At 42.1% G+C, this 24094-nt stretch overlaps 1 protein-coding gene across 2 annotated transcripts in view; it reads right to left on the reverse strand.

Annotated features, from left to right (window-relative positions):
• Positions 1 to 19859, reverse strand: part of LOC126259205 (toll-like receptor 2) — a 122902-nt gene extending 103043 nt beyond the window's left edge. For both annotated transcript variants that reach the window (XM_049955809.1, XM_049955800.1), the window contains exon 1: positions 19645 to 19859. In XM_049955809.1, coding sequence (XP_049811766.1) covers positions 19645 to 19821 — 177 coding nt within the window. In that variant the 5' untranslated portion in view covers positions 19822 to 19859. The remainder of the gene's footprint in view (positions 1 to 19644) is intronic.
• Positions 19860 to 24094: the final 4235 nt, after the last annotated feature.

Below are 24094 nucleotides of genomic sequence, written 5' to 3' on the forward strand. Positions count from 1 at the left end.
TTTATTTTTTCTCTTGAATGAGATGAAATACATATTCCAGCCACGAAAAGGTTTGATTTTAGGTTATGAATTTCGTTAAGTCAAACGCGGAAAATATGTGCGAAATAGTGGGAAGGATGAACCCCCAAAAAATCCAAGAAAAGCGATTTTAACGTTCTAGCACCAGCATACATTCTTTTCTCCATCGTTTTCGTACATATCACTTCATTCAAGAGGCACATTCGCATACACATGTTTGGATCAATTCTAGTGTCCGATTCCACTCGTCAGCTTTGAGCAATATCGTCATACCTAAGGCACAGATGCTACATAGAGGCAATCTTTGGAAGCAACTGATCACAATCGTAAACAAACGAATGTAGCATACAATCAAATTTCAAACACAGTTCACGTGATTAATTATTTGGCCAGAAATTATACCGACAAGAATAAAAGGTAACGAAAATAAATAAGAACAGAAAGAGAGAAGTATACATGTCTGAAATAAATTACTATCGTAATTAGGCGAGTAAGAAAAGCACAGAGAACCTTTAAACCCAGTAAAGTATAGCGCATGGTGAAGTCGTAATATTATGAATCAGCGTTAACTTTTAATACTAATTATTGAATGTAAAGGGGCGATTACAAAAGTAACGAAAATTGACAAAAAATAGTGTCTAACAAATACTGGACTGGTAACTGGAACTGACCTACGTGGGTTACTTCTAGTTACTGATTCCAACTATTTCACGGTTCGTTATTTAGATTGTTTTAACAAGTGTGTGCACTAAAGTGTTACGGATTACTACATATGGTATTAGTTTCTACATTACTTTAAAAAGAGAAAAATTTGGAAGCTGTACCTACAGTATTTATTAGTAGTAGTTTTGAGAGAATAGGAAATCTGGAAATCTTACAAAAACATAATCCACAAATTTACTACAAAAATGTCGAAAATTATGAACCATCGAAAAGCTGGAATCGGTAACTAGAATTGACCTCCTTTATAGGTCTCTAGTTACCGATTCCTGCCATTCGATGATTCATTAATTAGATCGTTTTTTCAGCACGCGTGTGTGCTAAAATGTAGCCTAATATGATTTTTGCATTTGTAATTGCTCTCTGAACTACAGTAAAAGTTACTAATAGTGGAATCGGTAACTCATGCTCATAAATTAATGGGGGGGGGGGGGGGGGGGGTAGGACATCAAACTGGCCGATTTGGAGCAGGAAAGGCACCACAGGACATTTTATTTTCTACTGTCTATACTTTTACAAATAAATTCATAAAACTTTGTCACCATGACCAGGAAGGATTCAGGATTTACGCTCATAGCAGTTGAAGTTAAAAAATAGAACAAAATATATTTTTGTACATGTGAAATGTCATCATTTTTTCACTTAGTATTGGCTGCATTCGTTGCTATAGGTACACTTTTCTTCATAACTAAGGGAGATTCGTCGATGAATTTTGCACAGCATACAAACCATACTTACAGGTGTATGAAACGCTAGGATTTTCCAAATCTATTAAAAACTGTGCTAAAAATTGAGATAATTAACCATAAAATTTGAGTTTTCTCTAAACATGAAGTTTAAAATGTAACAGCTCATTCATTTTTTCATTAATTATATAAATTCTAGGGTTTCATACACCTGTACGTATGAATTGTATGCTGTGCAAAATTCATCGAAGATTCTCTCTTACTTGTGAAGAAAAGTGTACCTATAGCAAAAACTGCAGCCAATAGTAAGTGAAAAAATGATGAAAGTTCACATGTAAAAAAATTATTTTGTTATACTTTTGAACTTACATTGCTATGAATTTGAATCCTGAATTCTTCCTGGTCGTGTTGACAAAGTTTTATGAATTTATTTGTAAAATTATAGACAGTGGAAATTAAAATGTCGCGTGTTGCCTCTCCTGCTCCAAGTCGGCACCGTTTGACGTCCTACCTCCCTTAAGGATAATTGCAGAATGTGGTGCCACACAACGTGGCACTACACAGAACTGGCGCTAATAGCATAGGCACATAGGGAACACACTCGACACAGATCTGTAAGTCCACGGTATTGGTGATAAGTTGAGAAAACCGTCCAGAAACACATGTGCTACAAAACGCCATTGTTTCCTGCACATGTACCCCGACATCAGTATGGGATATGATCACCATGCACACGTGCACAGGCCACGCAACGGATTGGCATACTCTGGATCATGTGGTTGAGCAGCTACTGAGGTATAGCCTCCCATTCTTGCACCAGTGTCTGTCGGAGCTCCTGAAGTCTCGCAGGGGTTTGAGGACGTGCAGCGGTACGTCGACCGGAAGCATCCCAGACGTGCTCGATGGGATTTAGGTCTGGAGAACAGGCAGACCACTCGATTTGCCTGATATCTTCTGTTTCAAGGTACTCCTCCACGATGGCAGCTCGGTGGGGCCGTGCGTTATCATCCGTCAGGAGGAAGGTGGGACTGGTGCAAAATGACGTCCCGATACACCTGACCTGTTACAGTTCCTCTGTCAAAGACATGCAGGGTTGTACGTGCACCAATCATAGTCCCACCCCACACCATCAAACCATGACATCCATACAGGTCCCTTTCAAGGACATTAAGGGGTTAGTATCTGGTTCTTGGTTCACGCCAGATGAAAACCCGTCGAGAATCACTGTTCAGACTATACCTGGACTCGTCCGTGAACATAACCTGGGACCACGGTTCCAACACCCATGTACTGTGTTCTTGAAACCAGGCTTTACGGGCTTTCCTGTGATCATGGGTCAGTGGAATGCACCTTACAGGTCTCTGGGCGAATAAACAATGTCTGTTCAGTCGTCTGTAGACTGTGTGTCTGCAGACAACTGTTCCAGTAGCCACGTCCCGAGAGAGGCTACCTGCAGTACTCCGTGGCCGTATGCGGGCACTGATGGTGAGATATCTGTGTTCTTGTGGTGTTGTTCACTGTGGGCGTCCCATACTGTAGCGCCTGGACACGTTTCCTGTCTGCTGGAATCGTTGCCATAATCTTGAGATCACACTTTGTGGCACATGGAGGGCTGGTGCTACGACCTTCTGTGTTTGACCAGCCTCCAGTCGCCCTAGTATTCTACACATCATAACGTCATCAGTATGTGTTCTTTGAGCCATTTTCAACAAACAGTCACCATTAGCACATCTGCACACTTACTCGCTGCACCGTACTCTGACATGAACCAACATACCTCTGCATATGTGGACTGCTGCCAGCGCCACCGTACGACGACCGCAGGTTAAATGCACCGCATGGTCATACCCCGAGGTAATTTAAGCCCCAAGCAGCCCACCAGAGCGTTGTTTCACCATGTATCAGCATTATCCTTAATTTATGAGCATGATTGTATATACTGTAGAAGGTCAGTTCCAGTTAGCAATTCCAATTTTTGTTTTATACTGCAGTAGTTTTAGAGAGCAGTTACAAACGTAAAAATAGTATTACGTTTCAGTACATACAACTGCAAAAATAATTTACATATGAATCATGGAGCGGTTGGAATCTGTAAATGGAATTTACATACATTATTTAATTCTAGTTATTGATTCCAGTATTCTTTTTTTTTTTAGATATTCGTTTGTCAAGTCCTAGCTTTTTTTAAAATTTAGTGTGTCGGTTTCTCAACATTTTAAGCTACTGTTTCGTATTTATTGTCATTCATTTTTCTCATTTTTCTGATACATTTTAGTTTCTCCTGCCCAAAACCCCCATTTTCCCGCGCTTCTCTCGTTAGATTCAATAATTAATGTACAATTAACGCTATTTTATAACGGTATGACTTCACCATGAGCTTTACTGTAATGCAATTTAAAGGTTCTCTGCTTTTCTAGTCGCTAAATTACGTGAATAATTCCTAACAGGCATGGAAATTTGTTTCTAATTCTTGTTCTTAATTATTTACGTTACCTTCAGTTCGTTTAGATATAATTCAAGACTAAGTAAATAAGTCTGTGATTGTTATTCCAATTTTATCGTATACTACATTCCTTTGTTTACTAGTATGATCCTTTGCTTTTACTAGTATGATCCTTTGCTTTCACAGATTGCCTATACGTACCGTCTTTGCCTTAGGTATGACGTCATTGTTCAATGCCGACGAGTGGAATCGGACACTAGAATTTATCCCATGTTTGTAAACACTTCACAGATGTTTTTGTACATGTGTGATCAAAGATGAATATACTCATAGTGTTTAAGATATAATTATTAAACACTTGATATATGCAGGAAACAATTGACATGTGCAGGAAATAACTTAAGAATCGGTCTTTAAAATTACTGAAATAGCTGTGGCTTGCGAAATCTGTTTGTTCATTTAACATAGATTTTGGTATTTTGATTTTGTGGCGGTATATCTCCAGTTGTTCTAACAGATTTAGGGTCTTACCATTGGCTTCATTATGTAGTACTACCAGATTGTTGTCTAGATTGTTGATGACATGTTTCGTTTCCAACCTGTGTTGTGCAATGACTGATTTTTCGAAGTGGTTGAGCCTGAAAGCATTTACGTGTTCTTGAAAACGGGTTTTGAATTTTCTGCCTGTTTTCCCTACATAGAAGCCACGACAACTGGGGCATGATACTTTGTACACTCCACTGTTATTGTATGTTTGCGTATTTGATTTTATGTTATGGACGAGTAAGTTTCCTAACTTATTGTTAGTTGAGAATGAAACTGTTAAATTAGTTTTTTATGGAAAATGTTAGAAATTTCTTTGTGATATGGGGTGCAGATATGGGATATTGGTGAATATTTTCTCTTCTTTCACAGTGTGGCCATTCGTTATCTTGCTTTTGTGTATTTGTCTGTCTAAATTGTCAGTTGTTTTGGCTGTGTAGCCATTGCTTATAGCAATGCTTTTTATTGTGTCTATCTCATTCTTGTGGGTGTACTCTGTGTAGCATGAACCTAAATGCAGCATGTTTCTGTGTGGTGGGATGGCATGGTGAGTTGTCCAGTGTTATGTCTGTGTATGTGCGTTTACTGTGTGTGCTGAACTTATGTTTTTGTTGGTGGTTGGTGATTTTAATATCCAGGAAATTTATGCTTTTGTTTTTCTCATGTTCTACTGTGAATTTTATGTTTTTGTGGAAAGAAACGGTAGAGAGACAGCTTGAAGGTGGTTCATTGAACCCTCTGCCAGGCACTTTATTGTGAATAGCAGAGTAATCACGTAGTTGTAGATGTAGAATACTGCTAGTAGTTTTTCGATCTCGTCTTTTGTTCCATCAAATAGCAGCAAGATATCATCAACGTATCTCCAGTAATATGTTATTTTACTTTTGAGTCTATTGTTTTCATTAAAGAACTTACTTTCCAGATGATAAGAAATATGTCTGTCAATTCTACTTGGTGATAACTCTAATCAACCGTCGATAGTTGACGAAATTGCATGTTTACAATCGGTGGTGGCCATAAAAAATCGTCTGAAATCTTGCTAAATGCTTTCTCCGAAAATTATTTTGAACAGTTTGTGCAGGAGCCTACTCGAAGTGTATATGGCTGCGAAAACGTACCTGACCTCTAAGCAATAAATAATCCCTTGCACATAGGGAGCATTATGACGGGTACAGGTATTAGTGTAAAGGTATTAGTTGTAAAGAGACTAAATACCTCCGATCATTCGAACCCATCAACCAAATCCACCACCATCCGTTTAAAAATGCAGATAAAAGTTCATTTCACGCCTTCCTAAGAGACAGCCTCCATTCCTTTCAAATTAACTATAAACGTGCAGACAAGATGCGGCTTAGCTTCAAAAAAATAGTATCAACAGCAAAATACCAAATAAATTAATAATAAGTGTGTCTGACCCCCGTCCCCCACGGTACACAAAAATAGGCAGAACGTTATTACAGGAGCAACGAAAAGACCATGCCAAATTTTAAAAAACTTGAAATCTCCAAGAGTGGCGAAGTTTCACAGAAGCTCGAAACTTAGCGTGAACTTCAAGACGAGATTAACTTCTCATGGTTGGGGTTAACAGTCACGTAGAATTTTTTAAAGGACATGTACCACAACTGCAATATCGGCCTTTGGGCCATTTTCAAATGGTAATGCAAAAGATTTGCTTCAGCATATGTCAGACTTTGAAATCCTTCGATAGGTACAGATGTCATCATCAAAAAGGCATATCCTCTGACATGTATAGATGTCATCGTCAAAAAGACTTATTTTTGACGGTGACAAGTATACTTGTCGGAGGATTTTAAAGTCTGGCGTATGTTGAAGCACTCTCCTGGAAAACGACCTATCGGCCGGAATTGCAACTGTGAAATAAATACTTTCTACAGTCAACAGCGAATATGAATTCCTTAAAAAATTCAAGATGAGATGCTTTTAATAGTTTCTGAAACGAAACCCTGCCTTGAAATCTGACAGAAAATCAAAAAAGATTCTAGTCGCATGTGAAGTACGCCAGCAGCAAAATGCAATCAAATCCTTCACTGCGCGACAGAGAAAGTAATGTTACTGATGACAGTGCCACTAAAGCGGAGTTACTAAGTACAGTTTTCTGAAATTCCTATACCAAAGAAGACGAAGTAAGTATTCCAGAATTCGATTCAAGAACCGCTGCCAAAGTGAGTAATTTGCAAATAGATATCCTCATTGTAACAAGTCATCTTAAATCACTTAATAAAGGCAAGTCCTATGGTCCAGATAGTATACCGATTGGCTCGAAGAAAGAAAGTTGCACCGGACTTGAAAATTGCACAGGTCATACCGATACTCAAGAAATGAAGTACGAATAGTCCGACAAACTACAGACCAATACCAGTGACATCGATTTGCAATAGGGTTTTGGAACATACACTGTTCTCGAACATTATGAACTACCTCGAGGGAAACAATCTCTTGACACACAGCATGGAATCAGAAAATATCATTCTTGTGAGACACAACTAGTTCTTTATTCTCATGAAGTAATGAGTACTGTCGACAGGAAACCTCAAATTGAATCTTTACTTATAGATTTCCAAAAGACTTCTGATACCGTTCCTCACAAGGGGCTTTTCATCAAGCTGCGAATATCGCTTCAGTTGTGTGACTGGATTCGTGATTTACTGTTTGGAACAGCACAGTTCGTGGTAACTGATGGAAAGTCATCGCGTAAAACTGTAGTGATATCTGGCGTTTCCCAAGGAAGTGTTATCAGCCCTCTGTTAATTCTAATCTAACAAAAAAGAAGAAAAGATTTAGGAGGTAATCTGAGCAGCCATCTTTAAAAAAATGGATTTATGAGATAATCTGAGCAGTCATCTTACATTTTTTACAGATGAAAGAGTCATTTACCGTCTATTAAAGACATCATATCAAAACCAATTGCAAAATGATTTAGACATGATATATGTATGTTGTGAAAAGTAACAATTAACCCTAAACACTGAAAAGTGTGAGGTCATCCACGTGAGTACTAAAAGGACCCCGTTAAATTTCGGTTACACGATAAACCACAAAAAACTGAAGGCTGTCGATTCAACTAAATACCTAGGAATTATAATTACGAACAACTTAAATTGGAACGAGCACATAGGTAATATTGTGGGGAAGGCAAATCAAAAACTGCGTTTTGTTGGTAGAAGGTTTAGAAGAGGCAACAGGTCTGCTAAAGAGACTGAATACACTACAATTTTCCCTCCACTGCTAGAGTACTGTTGTGCAGTGTGCGATACTTACCAGATTGAACTGACAGTGGACATCGAAAAAGATCGAAGAAGAGCAGCTCGTTCTGTGCTCGCATTGTCACGTAATAGGGGGCAGAGTGTCATAGATATGATACACGTGTTTGAATGACATTCATTGGAATAAAGGAGTTTTTCTCAGTGGGAGAGATTTTCACGAAATTTCAATCTACACTGTTCTTCTCTGAACGTGAAAATCTTTTTTTGACACCCACCTACATAGGAAGAAGGATTTAAATTTTCGTTTTCCCCGCGTGCTGTTCAAGAGTGGAACGGTAGAGAAAGTGGTTCGATGAACCTCCTTCCAGGCACTCAAGTGTGAATCGCAGAGTAGTCATGTAGAGGAATTACTTGACTTTTTCGGTCTCATTTCACGGCCCTCATTACGTATAAATAAGGAAAATTTCTAGTGCGACACATGTAATGTCTCTGAAATTCTGTAAGAAATGGCACAGATGCCGAGGCTGACCAGTGCGAAGAACTAGTTAAGTATAATATTCGGCACTTAACTAATAAAATTATAAATTTATCTTGTTATGACTACGTAGGATTTCCAGACATAATAATTCTTGGCAGTCATCTATTCTATACATTTGTCTGTATTGCAGATGAGTAGAACTTTACACACTTAAATCTGTAAGCACTTTTTCTTAAATTAAAGAGAAAATGTAAAATATTTAATTCATTTATCGTACATATTGAGAGAAAAAAAAGCAGAAATAAAGAAAAAATTTCAACTTGTTTCGGAATTTAAAAAACTGTAGTCTGAAATCTACAAAGGTGTTCTTACCCCAACAGGATCTACGAAACATATTGCTGAAGTTCTTGCAAGTAATTAAAATAATATTTAAACTATGTGACAATGTAAATACGGGTGTGCATCACAGATCTGTCCTAACAAAGATTAAAACTGAAATTTCACTCAACAATACTTTTCAGCAGACTGGAAGTAGGTACACTGTGTTTATCCGCCAGGAAGTGACAATCAGCGCATACGCCGTTGCTGGGTGAAAAATTCATTCTGGAAACACTGGGATTAGTTCCAGCGCTCTCGTATACCAAATAGGATGTGTAACATATGATCATGCGTCTCTACACATAAACTTCCAGTTTTAGTTCGAACACACGAAATATCCTTACGAATGTGACTTTACTCTCTGCTGCTGTAGTCACCTAAGCTAGATCTAAATAATAACAAGTAATCATTTTTATTATATGCATGGCGGCATATTAAAGAGCTATAAAATACGATGCCAGGTACGTGACAGAAAGTGATAAAGTAAGTGATGCCTTCGTAATTCAGCAAATGCCGAAGTCCTCGTATAGAAGTACTCGAGTACAAGGGGATTATTGAGTAGTATTAATAATGAAATGGCCCAAGAAACTCTGGCAAAATCTTGAATGTGAATGACCTCTCCAGGATGCTTGTAAACATGATGGACGTAAGTCTAATTAATTTCCATGTCCTAGAGACCGAATAGTGGTATTGAGGAAATAATAACTGCACACTGTACAATTCTGAGTGCGTAAAAGCTTTAAACTACCCCTTGGGATATGCTACTCTCAAAGAACAATCATATGACAAGATTCCAAAATTGGAACGGGTCCTTCCAGATCTCATTAAGAGCACAAGGTGCAGCCAAATGCAGATGGTGACTCACGTCGGTACAATGATGTGTGTCGCTTTGGATCGGAAAAAATTCTCTCTGGTTTCGAGTGGCTATCAGAAGTGGTAAAGGTTTCCTGTCTTGCTTGCGAGATGAAAGCAGAGCTCACCATTTGCAGCATAGTCGACAGGACCTATTGTGGACCTCAGGTACAGAGCCGAGTGGAGGGTCTGAATCAGAGGCTCAGACGGTAGACTGCAGATTCCTCGACTTTGGCGATAGGGAGGTGTGGTTTCTTGTTCCGCTAAATAGGTCAGGAGTGCATTACGCGCAAGAAGTGGCTACACGGGTAACGGGGGCTGTGTGGCGTGGACTGGGTGCTCTTTTAGTTGAGGGCCTCAGGGAAATATAGAAACAGCTTCAGCCTTGGAGAGTGCAGGTAGAACACAGGAAAAAGTAGATCTAGTAACCACCAGTATAGAAGTTTTCAATTGTCGTAGCTATGTTGGGAAAGCACTGATGCTCAAATCTTTACAGGTATTGGAAGTTGGCTAAAGCCAGAGATAAGTTAAGCCGAAATTTTTGCGAAGGGCCTAACGCCCTTCAGAAAGGATAGGCTAAATATAGTTGGCGGTGGGGTGTTTGTTGCTGTTAGAAGTTGTTTATCTTGTAGTGAAATTGAAGTAGATAGCTCCTGTGAATTAGTGTGGGTAGAGGACATTTTAGGAACCGGAAAAAAACAATAATTGCATCCTTGTACAGACCTTCCAACTCGCATGATACAACTTCTAAAAGGTTCAGAGAAAACTTGAGTCTCATTTCAAGCACGCACGCGATTCATACGATTATAGTTCGTGGTGATTTCAATTTACTCTCGATATGTTGGCGAAAATACGCCTTTAAACTCGGAGGTATGCATGAAACATCACCCAGAGGAGTGCCAAACGCATTCTCTGAAAATTATTTCAAGCAACTAGTTCATAAGCTCACTCGTATAGCAAGCAGTTGTGAAAACACACTTGACCTCTTAGCAATAAGTAATCCTGGGCTAATAACGAGCATCAAAACGGATACAACGCCGGCCGAAGTGGCCGCGCGGTTCTGGCGCTGCAGTCTGGAACCGCGAGACCGCTACGGTCGCAGGTTCGAATCCTGCCTCGGGCATGGATGTACGTGATGTCCTTAGGTTAGTTAGGTTTAACTAGTTCTAAGTTCTAGGGGACTAATGACCTCAGCAGTTGAGTCCCATAGTGCTCAGAGCCATTTGAACCATTTGAACGGATACAACAATTAGTGAGATTGAATATTGTAAGTCTCAAATCCTCCAAAAAAAGCAGATAAAAATTCACTTGATGCCTTCCCGAGAGACAATCTCCACTCCTTCTAAATTAACTATGTACGGATAAGTGTAGACAAGATGTGGCTTGAATTCAAAGAACTAGTATCGACAGCAACTGAGAGATTTATACCAAATAAATTATCAAACGACGGAGCTGATTCCCCCTCCCCGGTACACACAATGGGTCAAAACACTGTTGCAGCAACAACAAAAAAATACATGCCAAATTTAAACGAACGCAAGTTTCGCGATCTTTTGCAGAAGCTCGAAATTTAGCGCGGACTTCAAAGCGAGATGTTTATAATAGTTTCTACAACGAAGCATTGTCTCGAAATCTGGGAGAAAATCCAAAGAGTTTCTGGTCGCATGTAACGTGTGCTGACGGAAAGACACGATCAGTGCCTTCTCTGAGCAATAGCAATGGAAATACAATCGATGACAGCGATGCTAAAGCAGAATTATTAAACACAGCTGTACGAAATTCCTTCACGAGAGAAGACGAAGTAAATATTTCAGAATTCGAGTCAAGAACAGCTGCCAACATGAGTAACTCAGTAGTGTGTATCCTCGGAGTAGTGAAGCAACTCAAATCACTTAATAAAAGCAAGTCTTCCCGTTCAGATTGCAAACCTGTTAGGTTCCTTTCAGAGTATGCTGATACAATAGCTTCATACTTAACAATCATTTACTACTGCTCGCTGGGCGAAAGATCCGTACCCAAAGGCGGGGAAAATTGCACAGGTCACAACAAGAAAGGCAACAGGAGTAAGCCACTAATATATATGTAGCAGGATTTTGGACCGTGTGTTGGAACATTGTGAATTACCTCTAAGAGAACAGTCTATTGACATATAGTCTACAAGGATCTAGAAAACACAGTTCTAGTGTGACACAACTAGCTTTTTACTCACATGAAATGTTGAATGCTATCGACAAAGTATTTCAAACCGGTTCCACATTTCAAGATTACCAGAACGCTTTTGACACAATACCTCACAAGCGGCTTGTAATCAAATTACGTTCTTATAGAATATCGCGTGAGTCATGCGACTGGATTGGTGATTTACTTTCAGTGAGATCACAGTTTGTAGGAATTGAGTTAAACAAAAGTGATTTCCAGCGTTCCTCAAGGTGGTGTTATAGGCCCTCTGTTGTTCCTTATACACAGGTATAAAAACTTTTTAGGAGACAATCTGAGCAGACATCTTACATTGTTTGCGGATGATGCTGTCGTTTGTCGTCTCGAAAGGACAGCAGAAGAAAAAACCAGTTGTAAAACGATTTTGATAAGATGTCCGTATAGTGCAAAAAATGGAAATTGGCCATAAATAAGGAAATTTGGGAGGTCATCCACATGAATGCAAAAAGGAATCCTTTAAACTTAGATTACACGATAAATCAATCAAGTCGAAAGGCCGTAAATTCAACGAAATGCTTAGGAAATGCAATTATGAATTGGAAGGAACACAAAGACAATGTTGTGGTGAAGGCGAACGAAAGACAGCGTTTTATGTCAGCACACTTAGAAAATGTAACAGATCTGCTAAACAGACGGCCTACACAACGATTGTCCGTTCTCTTTCGAGTGCTGCTGCGCCGTGTGGGATCCTTACCAGATAGGACTAACGGAGTACATCGAGAAAGTTCAGAGAAAGACAGCACGTTTTGTATTATCAAGAAATAGGGAAGAGAGTATCACGGACGTAATACATGATTTGAGATGAATATCGTTAGAACAAAGGCGTTTCTCGTTACGGTGGGATCTTCTCACGTAACTTGCGTCACCAACTTTCTCCTCCGAATGCGAAAATGTTTTGTTGACGCCAACTTACATAGGAAGGAACGATCATCATAATAAAATAAGGAAAATCAGAGCTATCACGGAAAGAAATTGGGGTTCGTTTTTTTTCACTTTTTTGAATAATAGAGAATTATAGTCAAGTTGGTTCGATGAATCGTCAGCTAGGCACTTAAGTGTGATTTGCAGAGTAGCCACGTAGACGTAGATGCAGGTGAATGAAGAGACAGAGAGTTAACATGTGTTATGTGATCTGAGGCTTTCCCCGCATATACAGGGTGTTACAAAAAGTTGGCCCAATTGAAGGAAGGTAATGTTGACTTCGGTGCTTGTGTTGACATGCGACTCATTGCTCTACAGGACTAGCATCAAGCACATCAGTACGTAGCATCAACAGGTTAGTGTCCATCACGAACGTGGTTTTGCAGTCAGTGCAATGTTTACAAATGCGGAGCTGGCAGATGCCCATTTGATGTATGGATTAGCACGGGGCAATAGCCGTGGCGCGGTACGTTTGTATCGAGACAGATTTCCAGAACGAAGGTGTCCCGACAGGAAGACGTCGAAGCAATTGATCGGCGTCTTAGGGAGCACTGAACATTGCAGCCTATGACTCGCGACTGGGGAAGACCTAGAACGACGAGGACACCTGCAATGGACGAGGCAATTCTTCGTGCAGTTGACGATAACCCTAATGTCAGCGCCAGAGAAGTTGCTGCTGTACAAGGTAACGTTGACCACGTCACTGTATGGAGAGTGCTACGGGAGAACCAGTTGTTTCTGTACCATGTACAGCGTGTGCAGGCACTATCAGCAGCTAATTGGCCTCCACGGGTACACTTCTGCGAATGGTTCATCCAACAATGTGTCAATCCTCATTTCAGTGCAAATGTTCTCTTTACGGTTGAGGATTCATTCCAACGTGATCAAATTGTAAATTTTCACAATCAACATGTGTGGTCTGACGAGAATCCGCACGCAATCGTGCAATCACGTCATCAACACAGATTTTCTGTGAACGTTTGGGCAGGCATTGTTGGTGATGTCTTGATTGGGCCCCATGTTCTTCCACCTAAGCTCAATGGAGCACGTTATCATGATTTCATACGGGATACTCTACCTGTGCTGCTAGAACATGTGCCTTTACAAGTACGACACAACATGTGGTTCATGCACGATGGAGCTCCTGCACATTTCAGTCGAAGTGTTCGTAGGCTTCTCAACAACAGATTCGGTGACCGATGGATTGGTAGAGGCGGACCAATTCCATGGCCTCCACGCTCTCCTGACCTCAACCCTCTTGACTTTCATTTATGGGGGCATTTGAAAGCTCTTGTCTACGCAACCCCGGTACCAAATGTAGAGACTCTTCGTGCTCGTATTGTGGACGGCTGTGATACAATACGCCATTCTCCAGGGCTGCATCAGTGCATCAGGGATTCTATGCGACGGACGGTGGATGCATGTATTCTCGCTAACGGAGGACATTTTGAACATTTCCTGTAACAAAGTGCTTGAAGTCACGCTGGTACGTTCTGTTGCTGTGTGTTTCCATTCCATGATTAATGTGATTTGTGATTTGAAGAGAAGTAATAAAATGAGCTCTAACATGGAAAGTAAGCGTTTCCGGACACATGTGCACATAACATATTTTCTTTCTTTGTGTGTGAGGAATGTTTCCTGAAAGTTTGGCCGTACCTTTTTGTAATACCCTGTATGCTCTTTGAAGGGTTTTCGTGCGTCCACGAGGCTACGAACTTGTAATACCCACGTGAAAGCAGAGGATCACGATATCCGTGATATTCCTGGAATCTACAACAGGTTGTGTTCTGTTGACCTTTTACGTAGAGTTTCTTGCAAAGACAGAACCCACACAACTATACGAAGTACCCCACGGTCTGCCCCACCGATCGGAAGGCAGTCAAATTTGCAGGTATCACTTTTATTATCCATAACACGTGAGACTGTCCCACTGTCAATGCACAATGTTAAAAAAATGATGGCCGCGAGTTATTTCACGCTGTTGCATTGGGTGAGCACTTTCTCTCCAACATGGCTGCCACTTTGCCACCATTGTGGTACAAAAAAAGCGATAGAAACGAAATCAGAATGATTCCATCATTGGTTACTTTCACTTTTGGTGAACCTAAAATAAAGTTGCTGCAGGACATTTCAGACATTTCGAGAAGACAAAATTCAGCAAGTGTAACGACAGCAGGGATTCTGAGAAATTCTTTCGAGACGACGTTGTTTGGGACTAATTTATCCCTCCATAAATATATCGTACAAGGATTATTCTGAATCTATTGTCTTCAGCTTATTTTCATGGCCATTACAACACATAAAGAGAGCACAATAGCATATTTAAAAAGTTTTCAGCTAGCTAGTGTCATATTTTCAGATAATCACCCCAACTTTCGACAGTGACGAACGAAATAGGTGGCTGACAAAACTCCGTTCGACCATTACTTGAATATTGCTCGTCAGTATGGGATCCGTACCAGATAGGATTGATACAGAAAGCAAGGAAGATCCAAGGAAGAGCAGCGCGTTTCGCTACAGGTTCTTTTAGTAAGCACGAAAGCGTCACAGAGATGATCAAACAGCTGCAGTGGCAGAACATGCAAGAGAGGCGTTATGCATCACTGTGTGGTTTGCTGTCAAAGTTCGCAGAGTGTACGTTGCTAACAGAGTCAAAAAATTGCTTCTTCTTGTGTATATCTCGCGAAAGGTCGTGAAGATAATATCAGAGAGTTCACTGGCAATCGTTCTTCCCATTCACGACGGAAACAGGATAGTTGGGAAGCGACAATGGTGCACAAAGTGTCCTCCGCGACACACTTGAAGCTGCCTTGCGAACTAAAGATGTTGATGCAGAAGCCTGTATATCGCACTCGTAAAAATTTTGACAACTGAGGCTGGCCACTGTCTTACAGCTTCGACAACAGCATCTGAGCCGAGAAAGTGTTGGCGACGCAGTCCATAGGCCCAGAGACATGGAAGCCTGAAGACGCTACATCAAGACTGTTCGATGGATTTAGTCGGGCAGTCCATCCAAATGTGTCAATTCCGTCGACGCAGAACTATTGTGGATCTAGCGTTATCGCATTATGCACGGAAGTTATTCTCTTGCCTCATTCTCAGTGGTGTCTTGTAATGTTGTGACTCGACAGTTGCTTTAGACTCCGGTTTTTACAAAATACTAAACCCGCTTACCCATATCCCCAGAGATGGCTACATCTTGAATTTCTGCTTTGTTGTACAATTCACATTTCGCCCATTCCGAAAATAACTTTTGCGTTCCAGCTTATGGTGGCTACATCTTATTCAAACGTTAGTGACGAAGGTCTTCAGAAAGGTACAAAAATGTTTCCATTCGACGATATTTTGGTCTGGTGCAAGCATCTGTGGGATCCATCTCGCACAAACTGCGCGGTAAACAACGTCTCGTAACATTTCGTCTAAAGCGTTACAGTCGACATTTAAGGCTTAACACATAATTTCTTACTCGTACTCAGTCACCACGGCCGAGTTTATAGAGACGTTGTTCATTATGATGGATGGAAGCTGAGCGTGTTCGATAGTGGTTTAAGTGCACTGCCTTGCACTACATACGTCTGTTGAATTATCTCCACACACTCTTATCACTCGTTGATAGGTGTTAGTGGACGTAATTTGTCCAGTAGTGAGGAGTGCAATGACACGTATCTACACTGCCGGAAAAAAATTAGTACACCCTTGTAGAGCTCTCCAGTTCACTCAAGCTGGGACACACATATTAGTACGTTGTACAGTCACTACAGCTGATATTGCAAGCGCTGACTCTGGCATCCAGTCTATCGTACAAATGGCGTATACTGTTCTGGGGTACATTATGCCCCGTCTGCTCGACCTGTCCACATAGATCTATAAGAGTTGTTGGTTGACGAGTCGCACGAGTCAATTATTGTGCCATAGACGTAGTCTGGAGATCACACTGGCCAGGGAAGTTTCCGCCCATCTTACAGAGCACGTTGAGTGTCACGGTCAGTGAGTGGACGAGCATGATCTGTTGGAATAACACATCACCTTCCTGTCACAAAAACAGCACAAGAATGGGTCACTGCATTCTGCATGTATCGAGCGCGGTTAGCGTTCCCCCCCCCCTCCCCCCCCAGAGATACCAAAAGTGACTGAGTGTAGTCACTTGGAGAAACCCAGACCATAAGGCCTGGGGTGGGGCGGCCAGTGTGGCTTGGATGAATACAGTCTACGAGACGGTGCTCACTAGTTCTGTGTCTTACTCGCAAACGACCATCACTTGCGCGCAGACAGGATCTGATTTAATCGCTGAAGACCACGTCGCGCCATTCCATCTCCCAAGTGATCCTCTAAGGCGCCAGGCGAGTCGCGCACGTTTATGCTGTAGCATAAGTGGAATATGGGCTATAGCTGTGTGTGTGTCCGTAGTCCCAGTGCTAATAACTGGTCTGCAACCGTGTTGACACGTCTGGGCTAATAACCCATTTTCTTGCACTTTCGTAGCTGTACGATCTACCACTGCTGTCCTTACAATATGACGATCCTGGTGCGCGTCTTTGCAGCGTGGATGTACAGAAACTCATTTACGGGTGTGAGAATGATCATGTAACCACTGATAGCAGCAACGTTGAACAACTGCGGTAGTACGTCCAACTCGTGTGCCACTTCTCCGAAAGAGCTATCCTGCTATTCAGAAAGCCACAGTTCGAACTCCCTTAATTGGCTATAGCAAGCACGATTTCGTCTCCATGGTATGACTGCCTGCCTGCTTGCTTCACACTTTTGGACCTCACCGAGCCTTCTGGCTGTGAGAACTCTCTATTGAAAGGTAGGCACAGATGTTGTGCTCTGTTAGTTATGCCACAATGCTATCTATTGTCGGACCACGTTGAAACCATTATCAGGACATCTACTATCCCCTAGGTCGGTTTCCTATACTGACAAACGGAGAGCGGTGTGCTGACCATGTGCCCCTCCATTTCGCATCGAGTGACGCCTGTGGGCTGAGGATGACACGGTGGCCCGTCGGTACTGTTGGACCTTCACGGCCTGTTCGGGTAGAGTTTAGTTTTCTTTACTATCCTCCAGGTGGCAAATGTCGTCATTGGATAAAAATCGACATAGTCTTTCCAGATGTACTGATTTTTTATTCTGGCAGTGTATTTTACATGTACTTCGATGTCTGACGTAGTACTGGAACTCTCGCCTACTGGTGTCACAGGACAACGCAAACAACATGACAGCAGTGGGATAAAGTAAAACTTAGGAGTACATCAACATAGTTTGGCTCGGAAACTCAAAGTCAACGTAAAAAATAATAAGGAGTAGTTAATTACGACACTGAACATGCTGTAAAGAGGACGCAATTCACAATATGTTTTGTGGAATGTATTATTCTCTAGCTTGACTGAGCTCCAAGATATCGCCTTGAAGAAACTAAAACGAACCATATTCTCTGTATTTACTGATCACACATCCGCAACAGCCAAGAGATTCTGCGCAATGTCTTACTGAGCGACATTCCTGTGGGGCTGTGGTCAAACTCTGCATGTCTTTATCTTTCAGTGTAGTTACCTGAAGGGATAAGTCACGTAACTACAACTATCAACAACAACACCGTACTGGCTTTGTTTCAGGGAACGACTGCCTGAACCTCTCGCTATGCGAAGAACCCCTAAATTTGAACTTTCAAATTCTCCTCTTTCAAATTGCTCTGAGCACTATGGGACTTAACATCTATGGTCATCAGTCCCATAGAACTTAGAACTACTTAAACCTAACTAACCTAAGGACAGCACACAACACCCAGTCATCACGAGGCAGAGAAAATCCCTGACCCCGCCGGGAATCGAACCCGGGAACCCGGGCGTGGGAAGCGAGAACGCTACCGCACGACCACGAGCTGCGGACTTCTCCTCTTTCTTCTGGTGCTATCATCATCAGTTCATGGCTACTGTTGGTGGCTGTTTATAGACGTACGAATGCGAACAATAGTTTTAATTTCTGTATATAGCAGATTGCCAGATTTCCGCAAGTACTCGAACATTGGTTCAATTTCTAAATCCAGATAGATACTCCGCAAACCAATGTGAGCGCACTACAGGGGGTGCTTAGCATTTTCTAATCGTATATTGAGTGGGGGAAGAATGCCTCTGTGCGTGCAGTGATTGCAATCTTGTCATCACCGTTGCTAAGGGAACGATATGTGCGAGGCTTGAGAATATATGTAGATTATTCACTCAATGCCGGTTCTTGAAATTTTAAAGAGGGCTTTCGCAGTACGATTTGCGTCCAACTTAAAGAGTCTAATAGTTCAGATTCCCCATAATTTCCGTGACGCGTTCTTGTGAATCCTGGCGCCATTCTTTGTATACGTTCACCGTATTTGGTATGTGTCGTACACACGTAAGCAATAGTCTAAGATGGGATTCACAAGATATTTGTACGCACTTTTCACCGTAGAGTATGTTTTTACAGTATCAAGGCAATGAATTGAAGTCCGCGGGCAGACTATGTAATCATTCTATTTCATATCCCTGCAAATCGTTAACGCCAGGTGTTTGTCTCAGTTGAGTGTCTCTGTGAATTGTAGTAGTAGGATGCACCTTATTTTTTTTTTTTTTTTTAGTTTAGTGAACTGCATAACCCGACTTATCTATACTTTTACAGTAAGTTGTACCACTTCGAATACTTATCAAGATGTGATTGAGCATTTAAGTCTTCTTGAGACAGTATGTGATTACAGATAACTGTATCATCAGCAAAAAAGTGAGGTTATTGCTAAGACATTAATATGGAACATGAAGGGAAAACGTCTCGACACATTTTTCTGTTGCACGCCTGAACTTATTACGTTTTACCTCTAGTGGGCCTGGTGCATCCAGCAAGAAGAAAATGTACTTTCTTAAAGCAGTTATTTTGTTCTGAGTAACGGTAAAGGAAGTAACTCTCATTAGCCAAACACGGAGCCGCAAATTTCAGCTGCGCATGCACCTGCGCCGCACGGAGTGGCCGCGCGGTTTGAGGCGTCATGTCACGGACTGCGCGGCCCCTCCCGCCGGAGGTTCGAGTCCTCCCTCGGGCATGGGTCATTTTATGTAGTGTGTAAGTCTAGGGACTGATGACCTAAGCAGTTTGGTCCCTTAGGAACGAACACACATTTGAACATGCAGCGGCGGACAGTACCTGTTGCTCAGTTCCGTTGACGAAGGAAAACCGGCAACCCTCCAGTGGCTCCACGTCTTTCATTTCATTGCACGTGAGGCTGCCGATGTCAATCTCCTTGTATCGGATCTCACCGGCTGCTGAAGTTGGTAAGATGAGCAACGCGAGCGCCAGAGGCGGGACCCACGTGGCAGCCATGGCCGGCGTCGCCCAGCTGCTGCGACACTGCAGCCACAGCGCTGGCTGCCCGGAACGTGGTCTGCGGGAGAGCCTCCCCCACCTCCGTGCCTGGTGAGCGAGGTCGTGTTCTCCCCTCCGCTGCCCTTCACCGACGTCGCTCCTACGTAGCGACGGGGACAGCTGTGCGGCCTCCAGAACTGGTTAGACGGGAACTGCACCTCACAAGACGTCTCTGTCCATCCGTACGTTTGGCGCATAGGTGCGGATCCAGAGTTCGGTTCTGGAAGGCGTGTGTGTGTGTGTGTGTGTGTGTGTGTGTGTGTACACACAGGTGTGGAGGGAGGGAGAGGAGGAAGACATGGTTCACCGCTGCCTCTGTCTCCCCTCGTCCCAAGACTTGCCGTCACACCCACTTTTAATAACACAAATTTCTTTACACCGGAGAATAATACGTTGCTTTAGAATAACGCCCAAGTTACCACAATAAGGAAAAATTAGTCTTTGGAAAGCCGAAAATTTGAGAACTGTATGTGTCATGCAATTATTTTGAAAATAATAAGGGGAAAAATCTTTCACAACTTCGATAATGTCAGAATTTACACAATATAAAATCGAAGTTAACAGCATTTCACCAAGCACTACAACACTGAACAGATGTCAGCAAAATTTGACTATACGACCGTGTAAATGAGGAGAACGCTTAAATAAATTCATTTTCGATGTTAGGCCCTGTCCATGTGAAGTGCTAAAAACAGTGATGCGGCCTGGTAACCAAGATGATTTTATTCAGATTCACGCCTGCCGTGGAATTATATGAAGAGAATGCTGTGCCCTTATCTTTCTGAATTGTTACTGGTCATGTCGCAGGCCCATCCACGTAAGCAGGCCTTCAGGCGAGCAAATTAGAAGTATCCTGCGTCAAACGTAGATATTATGTTAAAGAAATCCGTGCCATTTTGGAGATAGTTTTCATGTTTATTTTCCAAAATCGAGTAGTGAAATTTCGAAACTAGTTTAAGTAATAACATAAATCTGTCTGATAGTTTTTGAGGAGACGTGGGAGGCTAGGTAATTTCTCTGATGGCCCGTTGGATTCCCGTTCATTGGTGGGAACTACGAAGGAAGCGGCAAGGAAGAATCTGAAAGCATTTGTACTACAAACGGATGTTAGAATTTAATAATACAAACATGGTGTATGAAAAAATTCAGAAACTTCAGGGATTTATTCTCGACATCAAAACATTGCAAAAAATTCATATAAACACGGGTCCGTAAGTCCCTCTTTAGGGAGATTTGAAAGCATTTAATATTTACAGTAAAAAAATGAAACATTCATCAAATACTTTTATACATATCAAACTATTTATTATTCATGGTTAAAAAAGTGATACATTCACGAAAAGTATTTACATTTTAAAAAGTTTCTCGAAGTGAAGAACTCTTGCTTCCATGTATCCTGTGAACCAGTATTACAAACTTTGCTGATCGTTGTGAAAAATTAGTGCTTTGTTCCGTACTCAGGCGAATGCGTTTTGGATATGCTCCCTCACATCGACTATGGATACGGGAGTTGTATACATCAGACCGGCATGGCTGCTTGGCCGGCTGGTAAGCACGGTGCGACACGCCATAGCAGCTGCTTTTGGCCGACTAATACAGAGGCTTCCGGCACACCATTCACGAGTCAATTAGTGGTAGCATAATTATGTATCCTCTGCCAAACACACTAGGTGGCTCGCGGAGTATCGATATAGATCTACTTGTAGACTATGTGCAGCATCGGGACTGACTGCGGTCGGAGTGGTTGCACCCTTTCAGCCAGCCGCTGAGCTGTCGTCTGTGCGGCAAGTGTTATTCGTAGAGAGATCAGCCAGTTGCCCTCGAGCATGCTTTTACTGTGGTCTCTTCCGCTTCAGCGGTTTCCAGGAGAGGAGGTTTGTATCTGCTTGCTGTTGCTCGGTGCCTCCGCCGTCGGTACGCCTTGACGCGGACGCCGGGGGGAACGGCTAGTCTTCTGCCTGTACGAACGCCACGCTGGAGAGTCGTCGCGGCCATAAGACTGTCTTGGCCAAGGCCGGTAGCTCGCAACATGCGCAACGCCACACTTAGGTATGTGCGTCCTTCATAGTGGCAGTTTAGTGCTCGCATAACTGCCGGGGCACTTGACGCATATTTCAGGCAAGGAGGAGCTGCAAACTGCCGCCGGCCGGTGTGACCGTGCGGTTCTAGGCGCTTCAGTCTGGAACCGCGCGACCGCTACGGTCGCAGGTTCGAATCCTGCCTCGGGCATGGATGTGTGTGACGTCCTTAGGTTAGGTAGTTTTAAGTAGTTCTAAGTTCTGGGGGAATGATGACCACAGATGTTAAGTCCCATAGTGCTCAGAGCCATTTCAACCTTTTTTTTTTTTTTTTTTTTTTTTTTTTTTTTTTTTTTTTTTTGAAATTTCGTGACAAGCTCTTGCCGCAACGACAAACGCCTTTGCCACTTCAGTTCACGTATCAAGTCCGCGACACTCTCTCCACTATTTCGTGATAATACGAGTACGAAACAAGCTGACCTTCTCTGAACGTTCTCGATTTCCTTCGTCAATCCTGTCTGCTACGGAAACCATACCGCACAGCAATACTCCAGCAGAGGAAGTACGAGCGTAGTGTAAGCAGACTCTTTAGTACACCTGTTGCATCTTCTAAATGTTTTGACAATAAAACGGAGTCTATCGTTTGCCTTTCCAACAACATTATCTGTGAGATTGCTCCAATTGAAGTTGCTCGTAATTGTAGTCCCTAGTTACTGAATTCACAGCTTTAGATTTAAGGATTGCTTTTAGTACTCATGTTGATGAATTCACACTACTCATTATTTAGTGTTATTGGTCGCTTTTACAACCATACAGATATCTTGTCTAAGCCATTTTGCAATTCTGGTAACTTTACGAGACGGAAAACGATCTAAGAGGTCTTTGTTATTGTCTCCTAAATCGTTTATACAGTTTAGGAACAGCCGAGGACTGATATATTTCCTCGGGGAACGCCAGATGACTTTCCGTCAATTACTACGAACTTTGACGTTTTTGGCCGGATATGACGAATTCAGTAGCACCGCTGAGATGATTCTCTGGCCGGAAATGACGAATTCAGTAGCACCGCTGAGATGATTCTCCATGCCCATGCAATTTTATTAGAAGCCGCTTGTGGCGAACGCTCTCAAAAGTCCTTTGGAAACATAAATATGGAATCAATTTGTGAACCAAATAAAGCAACTCATTCATGAGAAACCGTATATATGTTTTTCCAGTAAGACCTTCCAAAAAGAAGAGAGATGATGATGAATGGTTACATTCCGAACTTGGAAACTGGATCTGTGCTGATATCTGTCGTATCGCACTTCATCGGGGTTTCATAAGCTCAGACGTAATTGTTACTATGACTGAAGATCTATTCATGTGGAAAGCCAGCCTTATCAGTGTTATGAACTCCAGAACATATCAAAGTGACTAACTTCGCCTTAGCAGAAAATTATTCGTGGCTGAAGTCTGCCTCATTTAACCCTTGCACCCGTTGAAGGTGATACGGGTACTGTAGATTTTCAATCAGAATGTTCCCTTCTTGTAAATCTCCTTGTGCTAATTGATGGACTTTCATCCACAGTAGGAAGACTCCATTCATCGAGCTCAGGCATGGTCTCGCAACGTCTGCAATTCTCTTTCCAAATGAGCCTCTCGCAAACGTTGAGAATCTACAAACGTTCTTACGCAAGGTAATACAGGATAACGTTCAGCCTGAAATTAACGTCCTGCGACCGCACTGCCATTTGCTAAGCTGTACAAATGGTTCAAATGGCTCTGAGCACTATGGGACTCAACTGCTGTGGTCATTAGTCCCCTAGAACTTAGAACTACTTAAACCTAACTAACCTAAGGACATCACACACATCCATGCCCGAGGCAGGATTCGAACCTACGACCGTAGCAGTCGCACGGTTCCGGACTGCGCGCCTAGAACCGCGAGACCACGCGGGCGGCGCTAAGCTGTACATGCAGCGCATATTCGTCATTTCAGAACTGAAAACATCATTGTGACGTATTGTATTGGAAGTTACTCAAATACAAATGGCAATAAGAGAAAATAAAATAACGGCTATGACTAACTGCAAACAATAATGGGAGGGAGATATTGCTAAGTTTCGTTCCGCTTGACACTACTAATGTAATACAATACTATATCATCCACATACTTCTTCAAGTACCTGTGTATGCAAAGTATTTGACGTTGATAATTGTATCAGATTACT

Source organism: Schistocerca nitens, chromosome 1 (assembly GCF_023898315.1).
Source record: "Schistocerca nitens isolate TAMUIC-IGC-003100 chromosome 1, iqSchNite1.1, whole genome shotgun sequence".
NCBI lineage: Eukaryota > Metazoa > Arthropoda > Insecta > Orthoptera > Acrididae > Schistocerca > Schistocerca nitens.